The sequence below is a fragment of the Rhyacophila brunnea genome, unplaced genomic scaffold (genome assembly GCF_057557595.1).
Source record: "Rhyacophila brunnea isolate RB1 unplaced genomic scaffold, BYU_Rbru_1.0 scaffold_16, whole genome shotgun sequence".
In the NCBI taxonomy this organism is placed as follows: Eukaryota; Metazoa; Arthropoda; class Insecta; order Trichoptera; family Rhyacophilidae; genus Rhyacophila; species Rhyacophila brunnea.
This window is the reverse complement of record NW_028232816.1, coordinates 5658677-5681142: the sequence shown is the minus strand read 5'-3', so window position 1 is coordinate 5681142 and position 22466 is coordinate 5658677. Positions and strand designations below refer to the sequence as shown.

The 22466-nt window shown below is 34.6% G+C and overlaps 1 protein-coding gene across 1 annotated transcript in view; it reads right to left on the bottom strand.

Annotated features, from left to right (window-relative positions):
* Nucleotides 1-22466, bottom strand: part of LOC147074258 (glucosylceramide transporter ABCA12-like) — a 42876-nt gene that overhangs the window by 6485 nt on the left and 13925 nt on the right. The window contains exons 7-14 of the mRNA XM_085944054.1: nucleotides 22143-22334; nucleotides 18934-19046; nucleotides 17506-17599; nucleotides 16093-16194; nucleotides 15287-15390; nucleotides 13680-13827; nucleotides 3415-3625; nucleotides 1234-1397 (exon numbers count right to left, since the gene is read on the bottom strand). Coding sequence (XP_085800180.1) covers nucleotides 1234-1397; nucleotides 3415-3625; nucleotides 13680-13827; nucleotides 15287-15390; nucleotides 16093-16194; nucleotides 17506-17599; nucleotides 18934-19046; nucleotides 22143-22334 — 1128 coding nt within the window. The remainder of the gene's footprint in view (nucleotides 1-1233; nucleotides 1398-3414; nucleotides 3626-13679; nucleotides 13828-15286; nucleotides 15391-16092; nucleotides 16195-17505; nucleotides 17600-18933; nucleotides 19047-22142; nucleotides 22335-22466) is intronic.

The following is a 22466-nucleotide window of genomic DNA, read 5'->3' as shown; positions in this document are numbered from 1 at the left end:
GCACTATAATTATATTCGTAAGGAATTTTGTTGAATTGAGGAACGACTTGATGCTAAAAATGAATTTCGTCGATGTTCCATTGGGTATTTTCTGTATTATGGTTAATAAAAAATATCCTCGGATTTCCGACAAGGCTATCGCAGTTCAGCTCCCATTTTATACGACATATACCTATGTAAGCAACTTTTTTCAACTCAAGCTATAATTAAAAATGATAAGCAGTCATACTTGACGGGTGATAAGAACTTCGGGTTTCTTTTTCGTCAGACCTCTAGTCTGGGGGGCCAGGCTCAGGGGGGCGTGAAGGGGGGGATAAACACAAATTACAAATTTTCTCTAATGGTCAAAAATATTATTATATTTATAAATAATAGGGCTATATTACTACGCTAAAACTAATATTTTTAAATATCCGATTGGGGAGTGTTTGTATTAATAAATACAAAAAATAGCTAAACATACAATGAATACCATTAATTTGACCTCGAACACCATTTGAAAAACACTACCTACTTTAGAGTATCACACTGTCTTTGACCTTAGCAATAGGTAGGGGGCCCGCTTCATCATGTGGGGTCCATATTTTGATGTATAAATTGTTTTACCTGTGGTGTGCCGCGGAATTCTGGGAATACCTTTGGTGTGCCATGGGTGAGAAAAGGTTGCGGAGCACTGGTTTACACGACAAACAACAAACTAAAAATTTCAGGCAGCAGGCGTTCTTGAACCCGAGACCTGATTTTAGGGTGAAGACGCACGGCATAAAGTGACACCATTTCAATCGGATGCATGGTATGATGACATAACCGCAACCATTTACGGCACTATTTCAACTATCAGGATCATGACAATAATCCAATAAGAAGTATTGTTGTAGACGCCCACCAATATTAATAAAAGTATTAGTTTTTGTTAGTATTAACAGACGTCAATAACAAGTTGCTATTATTATATTATTTTAAATATATGTGTGTGAAAATTTATTTATACTCAAATAAATCACTGATAAGGCAACCGTTAACACCAAATATTATATTAACCATTAATTTATAATTATTCAATTTATATGGCTTAGTTTTCGTACCTGTAACATTGTACCAAAATCCAATAAACAGTATGGTCATGTTGTCACAGCCTCTCTATGTATCACTTCTACCATGTGTGGTCGGTGCAACCGTGCAATGTAGATGTGATACATACTCCATACTAATATCTAGAAAAGTATTACTCACCTTCTACAGCGCAGTCACTCGATAAATCAATTGCAATCTTCAATTTAATGGTAATTGTAATTCCCGCTTTAGACATCAGTTCTGCCAAGCCCACATCAAAACTGCTAGCCTCTCCATTCTTTAAGACGATGCCATCATCACACATGTTTTGAAACTCATCCATGCTGTTGATAAAAAAATGACATGTAATAATTAATATACCAGCCATATTGAATGTCAATAAAAAATGTAAAACATTTTTTTCAGCTAGCATCCCTTCTATTGATTATTTAGGCTTCAGCATTCAAGTATTAGTGATAGGGGAAGAGGGGTAAGGGCAACAAGTAGGGTTATCAACAAAGGATCGATACTTCGATGCTTCGGCATCAAGACAATACCGGTGTCAAGAAGAGTAAAATATAACAGAGCCATAATTATTCATATCAGTATTATCAGTATATAGATAAGCACGGTTTCAGTTGTTTTATAATGGCTTTAGTTTCATACTGAGATTTGGGTTCATTTTAAAAAACCCTATCGGGTAAAATTATTAAACATGGAACATGCTTTGCCCACTGATTCTCTGAATGCTAGTTGTCCAAATTCGAAAGAAAAATTATTTGTCAAAGTAACCGTTATTTTACTGTTCTGAAAATTAAAATGTATGAATTCATATTGTAATGTTAGTGCCTAACTATGAATACAGAAATTACCAAACGTTAAATGGTTTTTATTTTTATTTTTGCTCCACATAATCGTTAGAAGTTTATGGACATGGGTTTGTGATGGCTGAAATAAGTTATGTAATTTTTAGAATCAATTTTGTCGAAGGAATTGAGGTTGCGGGGTGCGGATCACACGCCATTCCATGTACCATGTTAAAAAAAATATTGTCGGGGCATAAGTCATGACACACCTAATACTTTGATGGTCGTGTCTGCTGCGAAGTCACCATGGCCTGTCAGTTACTGGCTTACCCAGTGTGTTGGTCTTAGTTGTCTCATCTGAAGCCTGCAGGACACATCTTGAAAAACAGATACGTTTCTCGTCCCTTGGTGGATGCCGGCCACCTCGACCGCCATGTATCGAGTGCTATCTTGTAGGCTAACGTGCTGACAGTATGCATGTAAGGTATGTCTTCAGATCACGGCGGAGGCGTCAGATGGACGCCCTCAATGGTGGTGTTGATCCCTCTCAAGAGGAGGGTGATCGATCCTCGTACTTGAATGTGCAGGTCGAGGGGTAGCACCCCTGCCAGAACAGGAAGCGTGTCTGATGATGTCGTCCTGTAGGCTTTTGTCGATGAGATCAGCGAGTGTCGCTGTCCGCTAATTCAAGTACTTCTTACTTTAAATAATGATTTTATTCTAGGGTGCCTATTGATGGGATCCGACCGAGCGGAGTTGTTTGCCAGGGTCCATCGCCGACTTGATATCAATCAAGGCCAACTTTGAGGCATTTGAAAAATTTGCTGCGTCATAATATGGAGGATGGAATAATTCCGATCCCTCCTAAGATTCATCACTTTCAACTCTTGACTCCTCTGTTTCGGCAGAGTTTCAGTACATGGGTACAGATAACACTTCATGTCATTAAAGATAAATGACAGCAGAGCAAGTCAAGATTCTTTTTATTTTTTAAAACTCTTTCTTTAAGCGCTAAGGTGCATGGTTGCTACATCAGTCCCGTGAAGCATCGCATCGGGACAAGGAAGTGTGGCACTAAAATATTTTCATTATGACACGTTTGTAGCGTCATGAAAGGCGGCCGTGCACAAATCGCGGCTGCATATACATGGCGGGTGGAGATGGGGTATCTCAAATCACACCTAATATTTAGGTGTGTCACACATTATATATTTCGTTATGCAATAAAAATTTACATGTCACTGATCGGTGATCATACTGCGGAGTTTGAATGTTTTTGATACACCAACTCGACTCAAAGCAACTTTCAAATTATTACCTTCCTTATTGAACAATATAATAATAATCTATCGACGAACAATGAACAAATTATTTGAAAAAATTCCACTTTATATCTATATATGACAAAAAGTATTGAGACTTAATCGCCCTCGCCCTAATCACTATATTAAATATCATAACTACCTTCAGGTTAATATTTTATATTATTTTATTCATTACAAGTTCCTGCTATTACCACGTAGATACGCGAGATTATTGTTATTATGTGACTCACCTGTGGGAAGACATGACAATACTATTCTGTTCCTTGGCTACGGAGATGGGTCTGTGTATGATTCTTCTGGAAAGCGGATCCAATCCAGAACTGGGTTCATCTAACAGGATCACGCCACCCTTTCTGCCGATCAGAGCAATGGCCAGACTCAACTTTCGCCGATTTCCTCCGCTGTATATTCCATTTTGAATGTCTGCCAAATCTATTAAATCTGTAATCCAATAGTAAAAGGTAAATTGTTGAGAACAAGAACCTTCATTATATATCAACATGCCCCTTTTACGAGGAATGATTGTTAGTATTTTGTCCAATTCATTTTGTCATTGCTTTGGATCAAACACAGTAAAAAAGCGATTTGGGATTCAAACTGCACGTGCAGCTTCAAAAACCGATTCTCTAATAATACCTACTCTATTTTCAACTGCACACAATACCCGTTGTTTTATACTGAATAGTAACTAAATCAATAAAGTCTATTCACATAGACCAGTGGTCGGCAAACTGTGGCTCTTAGGCCCCTTGAGTGTGGCTCTACCACAAATGACCACGTACATACTAAAATAGTGAAAGATAGAACAGTCAAAATGTCTTCGAATATAACCAATCAGCAAGTCAAAGATCATAAATTGGTTTCAGCTTTATCAATAGCTGTTGACGAGTCTTGTTATAAAATGATTCAGCAACAATTTGTACAATTTATTTCATCTACTGGTCTTAAAGACGAACTTTTAGGATTATTGCCACTCAAAGGTCAAGCACGTGGAAAAGATAATGCTGTAATTGAGTGCATGGAAAAACATCAAATTCCACTCGATAAAATTGTGTCAATTTCGACAGGGCGAAAAGTATGACTGGCGTAAGAAAAGGGTGTGTTACTATTTTGAAAGAAGAAAATAATCACGAGATACTTGCTTACCATTGCATCATTCGCCAAGAAGCGCTTTATGCGCAGACATTTCCAAAAGAAATTTGCAAAGTTATGGGATTTGTGATTAAGATTATCAACTCCATTATAGCTAATGCTCTTAATTGTCACTAATTTTAAGATTTTTTAGTTGAAATGGAGAGTGAGTACGCAGATCTTCTGCTTCATAATAAGGTACGTTGGTTATCAAGAGGAAACGTTTTAAAATGTTTCGCTTCCTTATTAATCGCAATTAAAGCATTTCTTCTTGAGAAGGGTGTTCACTATCCAGAAATAACGGACGATCAGTTGATCCAAAAATTTTATTTCATGCTGGACGTTACGTCTCATCTAAGCTTAATCGTAAACTGCAGGGGGGGAGGAAACACATTTTTTTCAATGTTAGAAGAAGTTATTTCATTCGAAAACAAATTATCCCTTTTTGCTCAAGATTTCGAAAGAGAATTTTTGCTATCTAAGCCTGCTGAAACATCGCCAAGAAAATCATTCTGATATTGACATTTGCTATTTCAAAACGACAATTTTAAATAAGAGGAAAGCTTTTCTCAACAGGTTTCAGGAATTTAGAAACAGCAAAGCGACATCAGTCGTCAAAAAAAAACTCTTAATGCTGAGGTAAAAGAATTAATAATTTTCCCCCCCTTAATGTTGACATTGGCAACTTTGAAATGCAATTGCTGGATTTAAAAATAAAGAATTATGGAGCTCTACATTTGAACGTCTCTGCGCTGATTGGACATATTGGAGAAAAATAAATATGAACATGGTTCACAGCACAAGTAGTCTGCTTTGAAAAACCTGGAGAAGGAAGACATGATTTTTGACACCTCTAATAGTATTCCTGACTCATATGATCAATTGAAAAAACTTGAGTTTGCCGTACTTTCACTTTCCGGTTCTACATATTCATGCGAACAATCTTTTTCAAGCATGAACCTTATCAAGAGTAAATTGAGAAGTTATCTTATTGATGAGAACAACAACAAAAACAACATTGAAGTTAAAGTTCCACCAAAACCGCCCCGTACCACCCTCGGTCTTAATCGAGAGTATCACAGGACCCATCAATTGGTGATGTGAACTGCAGTGGCGAACCCAGGGGGGGGCAGGGGGCCTTGCCCCCCCCCCAAATATGAAAATCATCAGAATGATTTTACACATTGAAATCGAAAGCCAATAAACTATACCTTGGGCTTAGACAAACAACACGGCAAAAAATGATTTGTAATTCTCCAGCACCCTTTTAAGTAAAATTTCTTAGATTTTAATTTCTAACACAAAAATTTCGAAACACTAATGTCAGGTTTTTTTAGAAACCCGTTCCCTAATGAAATTCTCGGTGTCCACCCGAATTCCGGAGTGGTATAGGTCATGGCTGGGGAGGGTTGACAGGGCTCTAACCTGGGGGCCCGGGCTCTGGGGGGCCTGGCGTGTCAGGTTGACCAGATAAGTGAGATAAACACACATCATAAATTAGCTTTAATAGTAAAAAAAGTCGCCTGCGGCGATATTTTACTTCATGACTATGAACATTTTAATTTATATAATTGTCCAATATATTTTCTGATTATTATGTGTCGATACTCGACAGCTCTATTATTAAAGTAGATGTATTGAAAATCGCCAATAATTCACTGTATAAGTACCCTCAATTTGAACTAAAACACAATTTGAAAAACGTTAATGTAGTATTTCACACTGCCTTTAATCTAAGCGGTGGATAGGGGGCCCGTCAATACCCTAGCCCAGTGGTCGGCAAACTCATTAGTCAATAGAGCCAAATATCAACAGTACAATGATTGAGATTTCTTTTGAGAGCCAAATTTCTTAAACTTAAATTATATACGTAGGTAGTAAGTAGGTACACTGATAATTTACTTAATAAAGTTTAGTTAAAGTTTTAAGTCCTAATTAAATTATAGGTAGGTACACTGAATAAAACTGAATATCATACGTAATAATGATCTTATTTATTAATAAAAATAAATTGTAAGTCAGGTATCCATAAAATTGAATCATGACAATGACTGACAAACTCAATGTGAATAATGGCCTTGCATCTCCTTGTAAAGTTTGGGTAAGTCAGGTGTCGTATGTTGTTGATTTAATTTTAAGCAGGATTTCAGGTTCTCATCAATAAATCGATTTCTTAATTTACTCTTGATGGAAATCTTTTTACTAACCACAAAACTTGCAATATTAACATTGTTGACAGATTTTATTCAGTACCTAATTAAACACAGAACTTTATTTTTATTGACTCTTCTCCTCAGCTGCTTTCTTCCTTGCATCATCGACAGAATATTTAGCGTAAAATTACGAGTTTTTAGTTGTATCTTTCTAAATTTCAATGCGCCAATTTTTTCCGACACAATTACAGGTCGGTAAGATATTTAAGTTTTGAATAAACGCGAAGTCTCGGTCTATTCAACATTACATTTACGGTTATCCTCTTCCATTTTCTTTGTTTCTTCTTTGTAGCCATGTCAAATATGGCAGAGAGCATCTGTGGCAGAGCCGCACTCAAGGAGCCAAAGAGCCGCAGTTTACCGATCACTGCCCTAGCCTGAGGGCCCGTTTCAGGATGTGGGGGCCATGGTGTAGGTACACCGAGTGCAATAGACAAATGACCGATAAACGAGATATTAGGCTGTGTTGTATTGAGTAGGTTGTGTATAATTTAAATGCAATATTACTTTTTTGTCCATTTTCGATTAATATGTTGGAACCTCAATATTGAAAAACCAAAAATCTACAATAAACATTCGGCGAAAAGAACGACTACACCCACTACGGTGGTGGTGTAAATCAAAAGAACATTTTTTTCGGTGGAATTCGGCATAAATATTGTAGCTCTCTAGACCAGTGTTCCCCAAACTTTCGACATCTGTGTACCCCTTCTATAATTTTCGTAACACTGAGTACTCCTCGTCAAAGAAAAATGCATATAAGTACTTTAATAACAATCAAAATCTCTATATATATAAAAATCTCGTGTCACGATGTTTGTGGTCGAACTCCTCCGAAATGGCTTGACCGATTTTTATGATTTTTTTTATGTATATTTGTTAGATATGAGAATAGGTCAACAAGTATATTTCATACCGCTATGTGATTAGGGTATCTCTATCCAGAAAATTTTTCTTTTATTTTTTTTGACATTTTTTTTTGTATTTTTTTTATTATTTGGCATAAAAAAATATCTATAACCCCAAATTTTCACCCTCCTACCCCCACCTTTCCATTTTTTAATCGCGAATATATTATTTTTGTATGAACAAATTTAACCGTCGTTCGTATTTCAAACAGAACGAAATTGTTTATGTTGTTGAATGACAGATGGCGCTACGTCCGAGAAGAATTTAAGAGAAGCGTCGCGTCATTTTGACATTTCATTCGGCATATCACAACGCAGTGCGTGCAAAATTTTGTACGATATATTTTAATTTATCTATTTTTATGTGCGTGTATTACAGTGCATAATGCCAGCAAGACGCAAGGGGGGCCATTTGGGCCGTCGAACGAATAAAGCAACAAACATGCAAAATAGTAGAGCAGAAAGAACAGACAAACAAATCCAACAAGATAACAAAAACGTGCGTGTAAGCATGTCGCAATTGCGTGCATCTCAACCACAAGAGGCACGAGCTGAACGAAATCAACAACGACAATTGGAACGGAACCAAGCGCGCCGGTTCGTAGTTAACACACGCAGAGCAAATGACCGACAACACCAACAAGTAAATCGAACATTTACATCCGCTTCGTTCCTTCGTCTCGCATTCGAGTACGAGCCAGATATTGAATATTCCGCTCATCCGAAAGTGCTGATTGGTGCTATGGACAAAGAATGTCCCCATTGACATGCGCTCAAATTCAAACATGAGTCAGCCGGATGTGTTGCGCATCAGGAAAAGTGCAACTACCAGAAATTGAGATACCACCAGAACCATTGAACGGCTTGCTCATCGGCACGGTTCCAGATTCAAACCTGTTCCAAATGACTTCGTTCGGAGCAACAGAAATAGTTCACAATACTACGGCATATGTTCAACAATTCCATTCTACGTTCAAAATCAAAGGCCAAGTATACCACAAAGTAGGCTCATTGCTGCCAATGCCAAACGAACCACATATTTTTTTACAAATCTACTTCATGGGCGGTGAGGACATCAATCATGTGGATGCACGTTGCGGCTACAATAGCCTCAATTCGCCTAATGCCAGGCGCATCGTCGGCAAACTGGACGCCCTGTTGAATGAGTACAATGAATTATTGAAATTCTTCAAAGCACACATGCACGAATTGCAAAGTGACAATCACGCTATTGTCATCAATCCTGATAAAACACCAGCTGGAGAGCACGTGCGTCGATTCAATGCGCCTGTTGTTGACGACATTGCTGGAATCATGGTTGGCAACCGCACATCGACGCGAGAAATCGTGATTCGAAGAAGAAACAATAATCTGGAGTTCATCGCTGACACACACCGTTCATACGACGCTCTCCAATATTCGCTAATTTTCTGGAAGGGACGAGACAGATATTGCATAAACATTAAACAACGAGATCCTGTCACAGGTAATTCATTCATTATGAACATCATTACTCATTTTGAATTGAGACAGTGAATGATTGATGTTTTTTTTCTTTTTATCGGCGGTCATCGTCTACAGCGCTCTATTCCTCTTTCTGTCATAGATTCCATCCCCACACACTTACGATACATTCGTTATTTTTTATTTAACAACCAAAGTATTCACTAGAAATAATGTATATGGCAGAACAACGTTTGCCGGGTCAGCTAGTATATTTATATATTCCTTTTGTAGTACATTAACAAAATAATAATAAACGAAAAATAAAATTCATTCATAATAAAATATAAATAAAAGTTATATTTTAAAAAATAACATTCATTGGTTATTAATTTTATTCTGAGGTGCGGTTCCACACCCAAAAGGCAGTTCCTTTTTTTTACGTAATGTCTACAAATGCTGAAAAAGCAACTTCACATAGATTAGATTTGAAGTTGGAAAAGGCAAGATGTATTTCAGGAATGTCTCTGTTAAAACTGGATACACATGTTGCATTTGCAACCTAAATGATGTTTAAGTACACTCCTTATATTTATTTTGCAAGAATCCGTCTGAAGCTAATAATTCCAACAATTGCTCTTCTTCCGCATGCGATAAACCTTCTAGCATAGATATTGTATTAATGTTTGTTGCACCAGGCGTAGCCATAACCTGGTGCAGCGCATACCCCCACCAAACTCTTCCCGTACCCCAGGGGGTACGCGTACCACACTTTGGGAAACACTGCTCTAGACCAAGCGGGTAGCACAGTACTATTTAACATTTACAGTATTATTTAAGTAATCTTTTAGCATACTAGGTACACATGTCCAGCATGGTCGCTGTTCACTTCCTATCCGCCAGTCACTGATGACACGCTCAACGGTTACCGCCACTATGCCTCCAATTTAATAAAAACTAGGAGAAACTGTACAAATATATCGCCGTGTATTGTGAAAATATGTAAAAATATTTATATGAAGAAGAAAAAGAGCCTATGGGACTAATTTACATTCTCCTCCTCGGCCCCCCCCCCAATAATAAACCCTGGGTGCGCCACTGATGTGAAGCATCTAAGAATTGGCCTGGGAGTGTCCTGGGAGAAGATGCCCAAGACTTAGATTGCTACGCTCAAAGTGAGCTCTGACTGAGTTTACTGAGTTTACTCTAATGCAAAGTGCCAGGGAGAGAAAAGCACATGGAAATTACTAAAAAGAAAATGAACCTACTTGTTTATTAAATTAAAGGACGAACCTAATCATACAGGCAGCAAAATTTATGTGAAGAGATCTTCACGCCCGTAGTAAGACGCCGCAAATTTTTTGAAAGCAAGATAATTGGCCTTAGTAGCAACCAGGTCGGTTCGCGCCACTTCCCTTGGTCCATCGCCAACTCTTGCGCCTCCCACCATGTCAGACCTGCATCACGTAGGTCGCTTTTGTGGCACCGCTGCAGGGTGAGTGAGGGCCGGCCATGGCGACGGAACCCTTGAGGCTGTGCCATAAGGGTACGACGTGTCACACTTTTTGGCGGTAAAGTCGTAAAGCGTCTTTTCATAATTACCTCTAGGCTACCGTGTTCTCTTACTGACTTCTCAGAAGGTAAATTAAATATGTCTTTGTTTATTTATACTGTTTCTCAAAAAAGATTTGAACAGCAAGAATGATTTAATATCAATAAAGAAATATAAATGTCACAGTTTATGGTTTACGCTCTGAGCGAACAATGCTTTAGCGCGTTAGCCAAATAAATAACCGCTGATGTGTTTTTTTATTATTTTGAATGAATTTGAGTGGTTCAGAAATAAGCGTGGCAGGTTTGTGTTTTCGTAAAATGTTGGCGATTCATTAAACATGTTAACTGTAAAAATATTAAAAATTAACTCCCCAACATTTTTATAAAACAGAAACTGGCGTTTTTGTTTCTAGAGTCCTTCGTTTCGTGCGCCGATCTAAAAGTGTGTAAAAAATTCTACACAAAACGCCATTACAGGTACATTCGGCCACCGTTTAAGCAGTATACAATGACCTCATTGTAATCCTGTGCAAACTGAAAATCTATTTGGACGCAATCGCTTTGCGCTCATGAACGGAGAATTGTTAATAATACTGCTACATGTTCTACTTCGAAAAGTGAGTGATACACGTATGAATAACAATGAAAAGTTGAGCGATGTCTTCAAAAATGCAGGCAGTGCGTTGCACTTGCATGGTATTAGAGGAGCCGCCGCTGGTATGGATACCTTACTTACAATTTAATTTTTCTCAATAAATACGAACATTATTAAGTATGATATCAAGTGTACTTATAGTTTAATTAAGATAATAAGAAACTTTAATTAAAGTTTATTAAGTTACTAAACAGTGTACCAACATATATTATATACTTTAAGTTCAAGAAATTTGGCTCTCAGAAGAAATCTCAATCGTTGTACTGTTGATATTTGGCTCTTTTGACTAATGAGTTTGCCGACCACTGACATAGACAAAAAATTTGAAAGCACAATCTCGGTAATCAGTGCTAAGCCAAAATTGTAGCAATACGTCCAATAAAAGTAAGGGACAAATGTAAATGACAAAAGAAATGGCGTATTTCAAAAAAACACTACCTTATTCTTAGGTGAATAATTATTATAAAGCAATCATTATTCGTAGAATTTTTATCAAACTTGAATGGTCAAAAACATAGCTTATAATCACTATCTTTAGAATTATCTTCAAATGTGTTAATCTTGCCCATTTTTTGAATAATAAAATGCCTAATTCTTGTCAAATTTGGGATCACAGAGATTATCAATATAATTTGTTATCGTAAATATTTTACAAAAATAATCTCATCATAAATTATACTAATGGTTTTATAAATGCGTTTAAAAATTAATAAACGTAAAAAATCTTAACACCGCTGCACATTCATGTACTGAAATATGACTATATTCTAAAACGTTAGAGCGAGAGGTTTAAAAGAACACTATTTTATGTAATAAAAATATTTTTTGCAGTCATCAAAAATGTTTAAAATAAATATAAAGGATAACAAAGCTTCAAAATTATATAAATAGATTATCTACAACGTTTAAGGAATGTCCAGGATCATGGTTTGAAAATGCAATAAAAGCTCTATTTTGACCTACGCTGAGCATGTCCGCTCTTAACCCGAGCCAGGACTCTGCTTACAGGACCGACCTGACTCTTAATAAAATAATAAATTATATTATGGCGCCTTCTCACAGTGTACAAAATCTCAAGGGAATGTAGATCATAATGCATATAAATGGTCTTACTCAGGAATCTGCCCGACTATTGCAAGAATACACAGAGAAACTTTGATAGAGACCTCTTTTCAAAGAATATTACTGAACACAGTAACAATCGAATACAGGTGATTGGTGAGAGAAAATGATGCCAAGGATGGAATGGATTCGTTAAAAACATGGACTTAATACACAACATATTTAACAGTGACCCAAAGAGCAAACCAATGTAACTGCGAACCTGATTGAACATGTGCAACTTGTGAATGAGAAGCCGGAGAAAAACAAACACAGAAAGCAAATATTATAAAAGGATAAACTGAAACTAAAATGCCACAGCATATAATCTCATCGAGGAGAAAATAAAATATTTGATTAAGGCTCGGTTCAAACACGGCGGATTCCACGCGGATGCAAACCACGCTACAGGTGTTTAGTTGAGGCATGGGAACCGCGCGGTTCGAAGTTATTGCGATAATTGGAGCGCTTGGACACAGAATTGTTTATTGATGAAGTGGAGAAAAGTAATTTAATTTGGGATATCCAGAGCCCTATTGTAATAAAATATTAAAAAAGCGGGCTTGGCAGAAATTAGTGGAAATATTTTCGGATGGAGAGGACATGTTAAAAAAAGGCTCTCCTTGGTAAGTCAGCTATTTAAACAAAACAAAAAAAAACTACAAAAAAACTACGAAATGATAATATAAATAATAATAAATTGTACAGATACTTCCATGTTAACACTGAAGCTCTGCGCTCAGTTTCCGGGTGGAATCCGCTGTGTCTGAACCGAGCCTTAATAGATGAAGAGTGGCAAAGCAAATAAAACTCAATGGGATACTAAGGTTGTTCAAAAGATTGAAGAAGACGATTAAGATTCCAAACTAAAGATTCCAAGCTATGGAGAAAAACGAAAGAAATATCACCCATTTAAGGTCGTTGAAGCTCAAGACACTGATTGCATCATTTGTGTCAAAAAAAAATCGCCCCGAGTATAATTGAAAATTGGTGTAACATCATTTATTTCAGAGGCCCATCTACAAAGAATTCAAAATTCTTAACTGATGTGGTATTTATGAATTACGTGGGCGTAATTATTTATAATTTACGCCCACGGTGGCCGCGCGGCATAAGCGTTGGACTATAAATCTGTGGGTCCCAGGTTCGAATCCTGGGTCTGGCAAGTACATATATTGTTTTTCAATTTGTGTGTGTCAGGGTATGGGCCTAATAGGTTGAGCAAGTGGCTGACATCCATTTCTCGTAAAAAAACAAAATCTGTCAATACAAACCTCCACTCTGTGGAGGCCCATATGATCCTATCAGGATCGGACATGGTCGGAAAATTTATGAATTATGTATTAATTAAGCATGCAATCACTGTAATCGGGTCTGCATCGGAAAGAAAATACATGTCATATAATAAACAAAAGAATTTGATCGATTACCCGAATAAATACCCCGGTTGATCGGTTTCGGTTTAATATGATTTGGAACTCATCGCTCACCTGTCATTTCCAGCATATCATCTACTCGCTCTTTGATGTTCATTGATGGCACACCGCGGAGTTTGCAAAATAGTGTTAATACTTGTCGGCCGGTCAGATACTCATCTAATGCATCAAATTGTGGACAATAAGATAGAGAACATGGGTCCTAGAAAAGAAAAATGATGTTAACTATATTAATGCTAAGCTACATACCTATACATACAAAATCAGCTTCAATACAGCTTTAGTTACTTAATACAGAAAATACCGATATTTTGGATTTTTGAAATCAGTATTTTTATATCGATAAATAATTGTATACCGGTATTGCAATCCCTATTTGTGGAGACCATATTCTGGTTAACACATTCGCGAACATGACATCTATAAACATTGTATTTTGTGAGATGTGATATGACAGAACGTCCATTGACGTCCTGTACTGTGGAATGGAATACGACACGACATTAAGGGCCCACATGCCCCACGTAGGTCAAAATGGAGCTTTTATGGTATTTTCAGAGCATAAGCCTGGAAATTCCTTAAACGTTGTAGTTAATCTATTTATATAATTTTGAAGCCTTATTATTCTTTATATTTATTTTAAACATTTGATGACTGCATTAAGTATTTTTATTATATGAAATAGTATTCTTTTAAACCTCTAGGTTTTATGTAATTAAAATACTTTATGCAGTCATCAAATGTTTAAAATAAATATAAAGGATAATAAGGCTTCAAAATTATATAAATAGATTATCTACAACGTTTACGGAATGTCCAGGCTTATGCTCTGAAAATAATCTCCATGTTGACCTTCGTGGCGTACGTGGGCCGTTAATAGAAGTCGTATTTTGGATTAAAGCAATATGTTTTCTGCTACTTGTGTCACGGTGCGAACTTATTTCTATTAGATAGTGTCGTATCTTAAGACTTAACTTATTTCTATATATCTAAGTTGAAAATTTAAAATATAAATATGCGTCATATCAATAACGTGAATTAGCTAACATGTGTCCGCAAATTTGTTAAAGACTATAATATAATTTTATTGTTGACAGTAGGTATATTGTGTAGAAATTAGATTTTTTCACCTGCGGCGTTGATAAACTTTGACTGCCTGTTGAGTAGATATGCAGTGCATATGAATTGAGTAGATATTTAAAAACTGTTATTGCATATTATTTTTGTTCTATACAAAAACAACAAACACACGTTAATATTTCTCGGAAAATTATCGAGCACTCCAATTTGTAAGCTTCTCCATTTAGAGTGTTCATTCATCTGGCTTTCTATTTACATTCTGGAGTTTAAAGTTAGAACCGATTACTCTATGTTAGAAAATATCTTTATTTCGTTAAGTATTTTTTCCGACTTAAGCGCGGTGTTAGCAAGGCTCTGCCATTATTGCGCTTGTGGTTATCTGTATCCCTGGTACCTAACTATAAAATAAGTAACAGTTGTTTGTTTTACTAAGAATTAAAACTAACCTACTATTGGTGTTGCTAATTTATTGTGAATGCAGTTCATAGCTAAATGACATGTTGTCAATATCTTCAATTTATTTAATAGGTTCTAAGACATGTTAAATAAATAAATATAAATTTAAATATTATGATTATTACCCGGAAGGTGATCGTTCCGCCGGAGTGTAGCTCTTCTCTCACCAGCATTTTAAAGATGGTTGTCTTGCCAGCTCCATTGGAACCCAATATGCCAACACATTCGCCTGTTGAATACAAAATTATAATCATCATAATCAACATAACAATCAGTCTACATAATGTTATGTACAATGTTTTATCAACATCAGTGGGTATTATAGGTACTACACTACTGTATTATGGAATTAAACAATGGCTGTATCAGTCATACTAGTCCTACTAACTAGCTGGTATTCTCCACAAGCTCCTAAAAGATCAACCATAGCGGGTGGACGACGGACTGGTGTTAGCGATTACATGATAAAATTTCAACCAAATAGACAAGTTTAATAATTTTTCATTCCTAAACAAATGTGACCCTTTTATACAATTTTTTTCACGAGATAGCCAGCACATTTCACAATAGTACAAAAGTGAGGTATAATAAAATTAGTCTCCATATCTTCAGACAGGTTTACAAACAACCTAACTTTTATATTATTGTTTTTTATATGTAGTTTATAACTATTGGTCGTTTTATGAACTATGCACTTGCAAACTGCAAACATGTGGCTACATTTGTGTTAAACTTTTCGCGCCTCCCAGTTTGGAAATCGCTGCTTTAGATACTAATTACGGACAGATTAGATGCTTCTCAGATTTTCGGCTCACATTATTCGATATGCTTTTTTGCACTTTTAAAAATTTATAATTTATGAATTATATTGGCATTTTTTAAATGTATTTTTGATTTATTTGATTACAGTATGACAATGTCATGTACTTACGCGAATACACTTTAATATTCACATTTGTCACAGCTTGCACGGATTCTTTACTCCACCAATTCCCGTATTGTTTGGTCACTCCTTTGAATGTTATGTCAGGGTCTGTAAGAATGACAAATCATATTGAGTAAACATTCAAAATGCAGGTATGATTTTATGCTAAAATGAAACAAAAGAATGGGATACCTATAGATATTCTAGATATGTAGATAGTTGGGTTGTTGGCTGTTGGGGAAATGTGAGCCAAATACAAAATGAATTTAGGTAGGTACCTACATACACATTTAATTATTTTCTAAGGTAAAACAATAAGTGTGTTTTAGATATTTGTTTTCTTTGCTCATTTTCAGTTAATTTTTTCCAGGCTTGATCCTCTTAAGCTCCTAAGATAAAGCCACAGCCGATTGTGGCATATAAATCTACAGACGATCCAATTCGGTTAGTCCGGTATAATAGAGTATCATATCGCAATATAATTTTAGTCTATGGTTTTGTTTATAGATATGTTGGCCAGATTTTGGAAATGTGAACAGGGCACCTTTTCAGTGGCTTTTGTTATTACGACATTATAATAACTGGCATCTCTGTTTATAACCAAAAAATGTGTTTTTTTTTCAGTTATCATATCAGTCCCAAAATGCAGTATCACGACATAGACATTATCATTTGATATCCATTGAATCTCTGTGTGATTAGTAGGCGTTCAAAATCTTCTTCAGATTCCTTACAGAGTCGAAAATGGCGATTTGATGTGGACTTGATTTGATTTTTCAGTGAACATTTCCTAATTAAATTTGCTGTTGTATTTTATTCAAATATACGAGTAGTATTTTTATGAATTTAAAGTTCGGCAATAATTTTAATCGTTTTCAGTTGATTTTTGGCCACTGGCCCTTTTGATAGGTATACGCTGTGCCCCGAAGGGTGCCACAAGCTCCCGGTTGAGAAACAGTGCTCTAATTAATGCAATAACACTCAACCTGTGCAATAATTTAATTTTTGACATTCTTATAAGTGACGTGCTGTCTCATTGGAATTTTGCACTGAACTGCTGGGATTGTCCCAGGGATAGTGATAGTACACTATACGAGTATATTTTATCGAACGTTCGATTGACACAATAGTACATACACCATATTATGCAATATCAACGATTGGGCAATAGAAAACATGTAATAAAAGTTTATTGAAGCCTTCAACAAACGCTAATTTATAACAGTTTTTTTTATCTACGAATTCGAAATACAGTTGGGTACCTAAGTATTAAATTTGTCAATTTAATGTTTTGACAAATTAAAATACTTTTAAATAATTTGTAAAATTTATTAAAATACATGTTTCGCAAATCGGTAAATTTTCTTAGTAATACCTACTACATGCCTAAGCTTAACAAAATATTTGAGGAGTACTTACCGTATTTATCATCCTGTCGTTTTAAATATTTATAAGATTGTCTGTGCCAGAACAACATTAATTTATTCTTATACTCTCTTAACAGAAGAATTGTCTGCAAACCAATCATACATGTAAATAAATTATTATGGTATATTAAATCGTGTGGTATTTTGAGATGTATACGTAACATATTACAATTATTGTAAAATATGATATAATATTCATCTTCAGGGCGATATTCATTTTCAGCTGGGACATTATTTTCACTGTACTAATATTATTTTCACTACTGATTAGCAGCAAAACAACTGAATGTGGCATTTGCTGTCATTCACATTACTCACTGGCGTTAAGTGGGCAAGCTATATTTTATGTCTGCTATCAATATTCCACTTTTATGTCATATTAAAACCCGAATTTAAAAATTCCACTGGGAATGCGAATATTATTTTGCGGGGTTGAGCGTGGGGGGTTGTCAACCTCACCCCTTAAAGAACCCTGATGTTATGAAATCTCAACATAAGCTTCAGAAAAGTGTTGATCATAAAAAGATGACCCCAACAAAAAAAGGACAAATTAATCAGAGCTTGGAATATACGATCGCTTAACAGAGCCCCTTGACAATATTCTAATAAATAAGATAACTTGAAGTTTACTTTTAATTAAATATTTTATAATAGGGCAGTAGGTATAACATTTAAAACGCGAAACTATTGTTCAGTAGATTGATATAAATATTCAGAAAATTCAACCCTATAATGCAAGAACATCTTCCAGGTGTGTCTACTAAAGATATTTAGGAAAACATAATAACAAATAATATTTAATTGGCGTCATAGGAGATGCAGTACAAAACAATATTATTAAGAGGACAAAAGCATCCAAGTATTTTGATGTCTTGCAATTCTATATGGACCTATATAAATTGTTATAGAAGAAATTAGGTTTTTTTTTAACCACAAACGCTTATTTCCGATAAAAAGGCAAGAAAATATTAAACACGTAGTTGTGTTATAATATGTAGTTACCAAAGGATTCATTAAATTGTTATACTATAAAAATTATTTCAACTTTTTTAAGCAAATATTCGAATCGCGTTGCACACGCCGCACATGCAGAATGGAACGCCGAAGACTAAAAGCCACTATGTATCCGTTTGTCTCCACTTCGTGACGACAGAGAGGCTGCGCAGAAGAGCGACACTTCTGCCATACATTTGTCTCACAATTAGTCATATCTTATGAATAGGGCTAGAGCTGGAGGTTATCCATGATCTGAACCACATATTTACGGTTTTGAACCATGTGCCATAGATTCTGCTCCACTCCGCTCGTGATTGGACCCATATAATTCAAAAAGTGTTTGTAAGTTTGTGTGTTGTAATATTATGTATTATAATATAGCTTATCAATTAATTAATAATGCAAGTCTATAAAAAATACTCACAATGAAAACAATAGTTGTTGCGCCAAGATAAATTAGCTCAGTTGATATTCCAAACTCGCTATCTGAATAATAGTCTTTGAGGCCTCTGCATGCTCCTGTCTGTTCATCTCTGCCTGAAATATTTTGATAAAATCACAATAATTAATTTAGGCGATCAGGTCTCTAAGAATTTGTATATTAAGCAGTCCAGGAGTGTGAGTTGAGTTGAGTGGGTATTATTTAATATAGTCGAGACCTATACATATACAGGTGCAGCTAAAATGGTTGGGTGATATGGGATTTTAATCTTCCGAACATTACAGTGCGTTGTTCGATTCTGACTTAATCTTTAAATATGCATATTATTATACAAATACACTATTTTTATGTTTCGTTCGCCATTCGTTCACCACTCCACACTTATTATGGACTCCCACAATGTGAGACATGACTAAACTTAATAGACTCTAAACCAGGATCCTCCGGATTCTTAGAATCTAGAGGGCGCAATGTTACTAAATATTCAAATTGATCGGAGTTTTACATAATCTGCGTCAGTTGTATATTTAGGTACCATACGTGAATGTCCATAGTGATTGGAGATGAAAAAAAGGCAAAATGGAATTATAAAACACATCAATAATTATAATTTAAATTCCAATTCCATCAAGTAGGTACTCTCAGTATTATTTATAAATATAATCTACAGTCTGCATAAATATAGAATTATCAGCTCATTCGTTATCTGAAAATATAATTTAATAGATGGATGGATGATTTTGATATTACTTAATGCAGTTTAATTTTTGAATATGCATTCTTTTTACGAATAGAACAAAAAGTCTATTAGGTGAGATTTTTTTTATAATTCAGAAAGAATGTCTGTGTCACGGTTTTCTATAGTAAGTACCTACTCACGAGGGATTGCAATACCGAATGAAAATACAAATACCGGTATTTATGCTGGTGTATGCGAAAATATAAACCAATAAACCAATAAAATATATAGATATAAAAATCTCTTTAAAATATTTATATTTTAAGGCAAAAATATCTACATAAGTACATATAATATAAATATGTAACTTTTGAAATACCTAGTTAAAGGTAAGATATGGTAGAGATGCTGATGTTAATAAATACTTATATACCGTCAAATGGGGCGACATTGAAATCGAGGGGCTACTTTGATACTTTGAAAATGATTTTGATATTGGCAACACAGTACCCACCGGAACGGTATAATTATAAGTTACCGGTCTATTTTAAAAGATATATCTATGGTCTACCTGTCAAACTACAAATACGGTGTATATCGGAATCCGTAAACATCAAGGTGAATTTGGTGTCTTATTTGAAGAGCTATAAAATGTGAGTACCCTTTTATTATCATCGTAGTAATCCAATGATTATTTAAATACTATAGTGATATCACCATTTCTTTTTCATATTTTAAATTCAAATTATTTATTGAGGTGAAGTACACTTTTGTGTAACATACTGATTTAGAGTATGGGGCGTCATTGATACGGGGTATCAAAGTCGCCCCCACACCTAATACCTATACTGAAGATAAGATGGTGTAGTTGCTAAATTTTAAGAATATTCTTGTGATTTTTTTTTAATTTCCATGTTTTTAATTTCAGAATAAGATGGTGCGACAGTACAAAAGAAAACTAAGTTCAAATTGTATAATTTTAAGTTTTATTGGTTATTTTGTATTGTAATTTTGGTCTCGTATAAAAATTTTCCTAGATCTTTGTTGTTTACCCTGTACTTTTTTGATAACATGATGAATAAATGCTAAAATGCAAATCTGTACATTTTTTTGTTTATTTTTTTGATTGAAAATACGTTTTCACATTTTTATTTTATTTAATGTAGCTTGTAACTCCTGAAAAAAAAATTGAAAAAAAAATGAAATATAGGGATGGATTTGAAGTCCCACATATAAACTAATGAAAGCATACAAAAAATAGGTATCAAAGTAGCCCCACCCCATGGTGTGACTTTGATAGGGTACATTTTATTTTTTATTTCAATACGTATTTGTAAAATTTCAATTTAATATTATTATTCGGTGGGTATTTATAATGCAATATTTACATTATTTTTTCAGTCTATTCCTATAGTCGGTTTTCAAAATATCGTAAATATAAAATCAAATTCGATCAAAGTCACCCCACTTTACGGTAGTATGTAATTGAACTATTGGCACATGTCTTTCTTCTTCGAATGATCGTTGAATAATTTATTTTAATAAGTGTTCTTGGATGTGTATGTGCCCCACTGGTAATTACACCTATTGTTTTATTGCAATTTTTACATTTAGCAACTTCTTTATTATTATCCCTTAAGAGGTAAAACCAAACATAATATTGCTCACTTTTTTGATGATTTTTTTTTCTATATTATTCTAGAAGCTATCCACTATTGAGTAGATAAACATCTAACAAGGCAAGTCAATTATAGTAGAATTTTATTATTATTTGTATTTTATTATAATATAAATATTCGCCACTAGGGCTGAGTTTACGATGAGTTTAGACAAACGAACAAAACCTGCAATTTAATATATAATTAATAACTTCAATTAACAATAATCAATACACATACGAGTATTATGAGTATGTTAAAATATTTTGGTAATTTTTGTGAAACTGATTTTTATTAGAATACCGTATTTCATGAATATTGTTAATGTTAAAATAGAAATAAAAATATAGAAATAGAAACAAGATAGGTAGGTATTTAAGGCCATGTTTTTCAAAAATTCTTCACCTAAAATCTAAAGAATTTATCAGGATTTTAATGACAAAAATATTCATAAAATAATACTTAAACTAATAAAAATCGAATTTGCAAAAACGCATAGGTATTATTTTTATATCGTTTTCTAAAATTGTGAGTTAATGTTTAAACTTAAAATGAGTCTTTTTAATGTTTTCAGATGCATTTTGATTGGGTATTTAAAATGAAAGTTATTAGTAAAATGTATTAAATTGCAGTTTTTGCTAAAATTATTACTCTCACTCTTAGGAAAGTTGGAGATATTTTTATATCCAAGAGCATAATTTTATTTATCATGTATTATGTATAATTTGTATTGATTGTACGTCATATATTTTTATTGATTTAATTTATAATTAATTATTCTAACAAAAACATAAATTTTCAGAAAAGGCGTGAAAAATTTGTAGGCCAGTGTTTTTATAATAATGCGAACTTACTACAACACAAGTCGTCGGATAATTGTTTCCGGCATATTGCATTCTCATTTCCTATGGTACCAATTTTCAGAAGTCCATGATTGAATGAGTAGCTTGGTAGTATGTGTAGAAGAAAACTCAATGCGTACCCTTGAAATATTGTCGTTGACTTTGACATCTTTTCAAAGAAGACAATCGCAGAGAATAGTACACCTGAAATATTATAAGGAGCAACAAATTGAATCCCATCATATTACTAATGTTTTATATTATTTTTTACATATTTTATATATTACTAGCTGAAGTACCCGGCTTCGCACAGGGTCGCTTCGTGGTTATATTTAT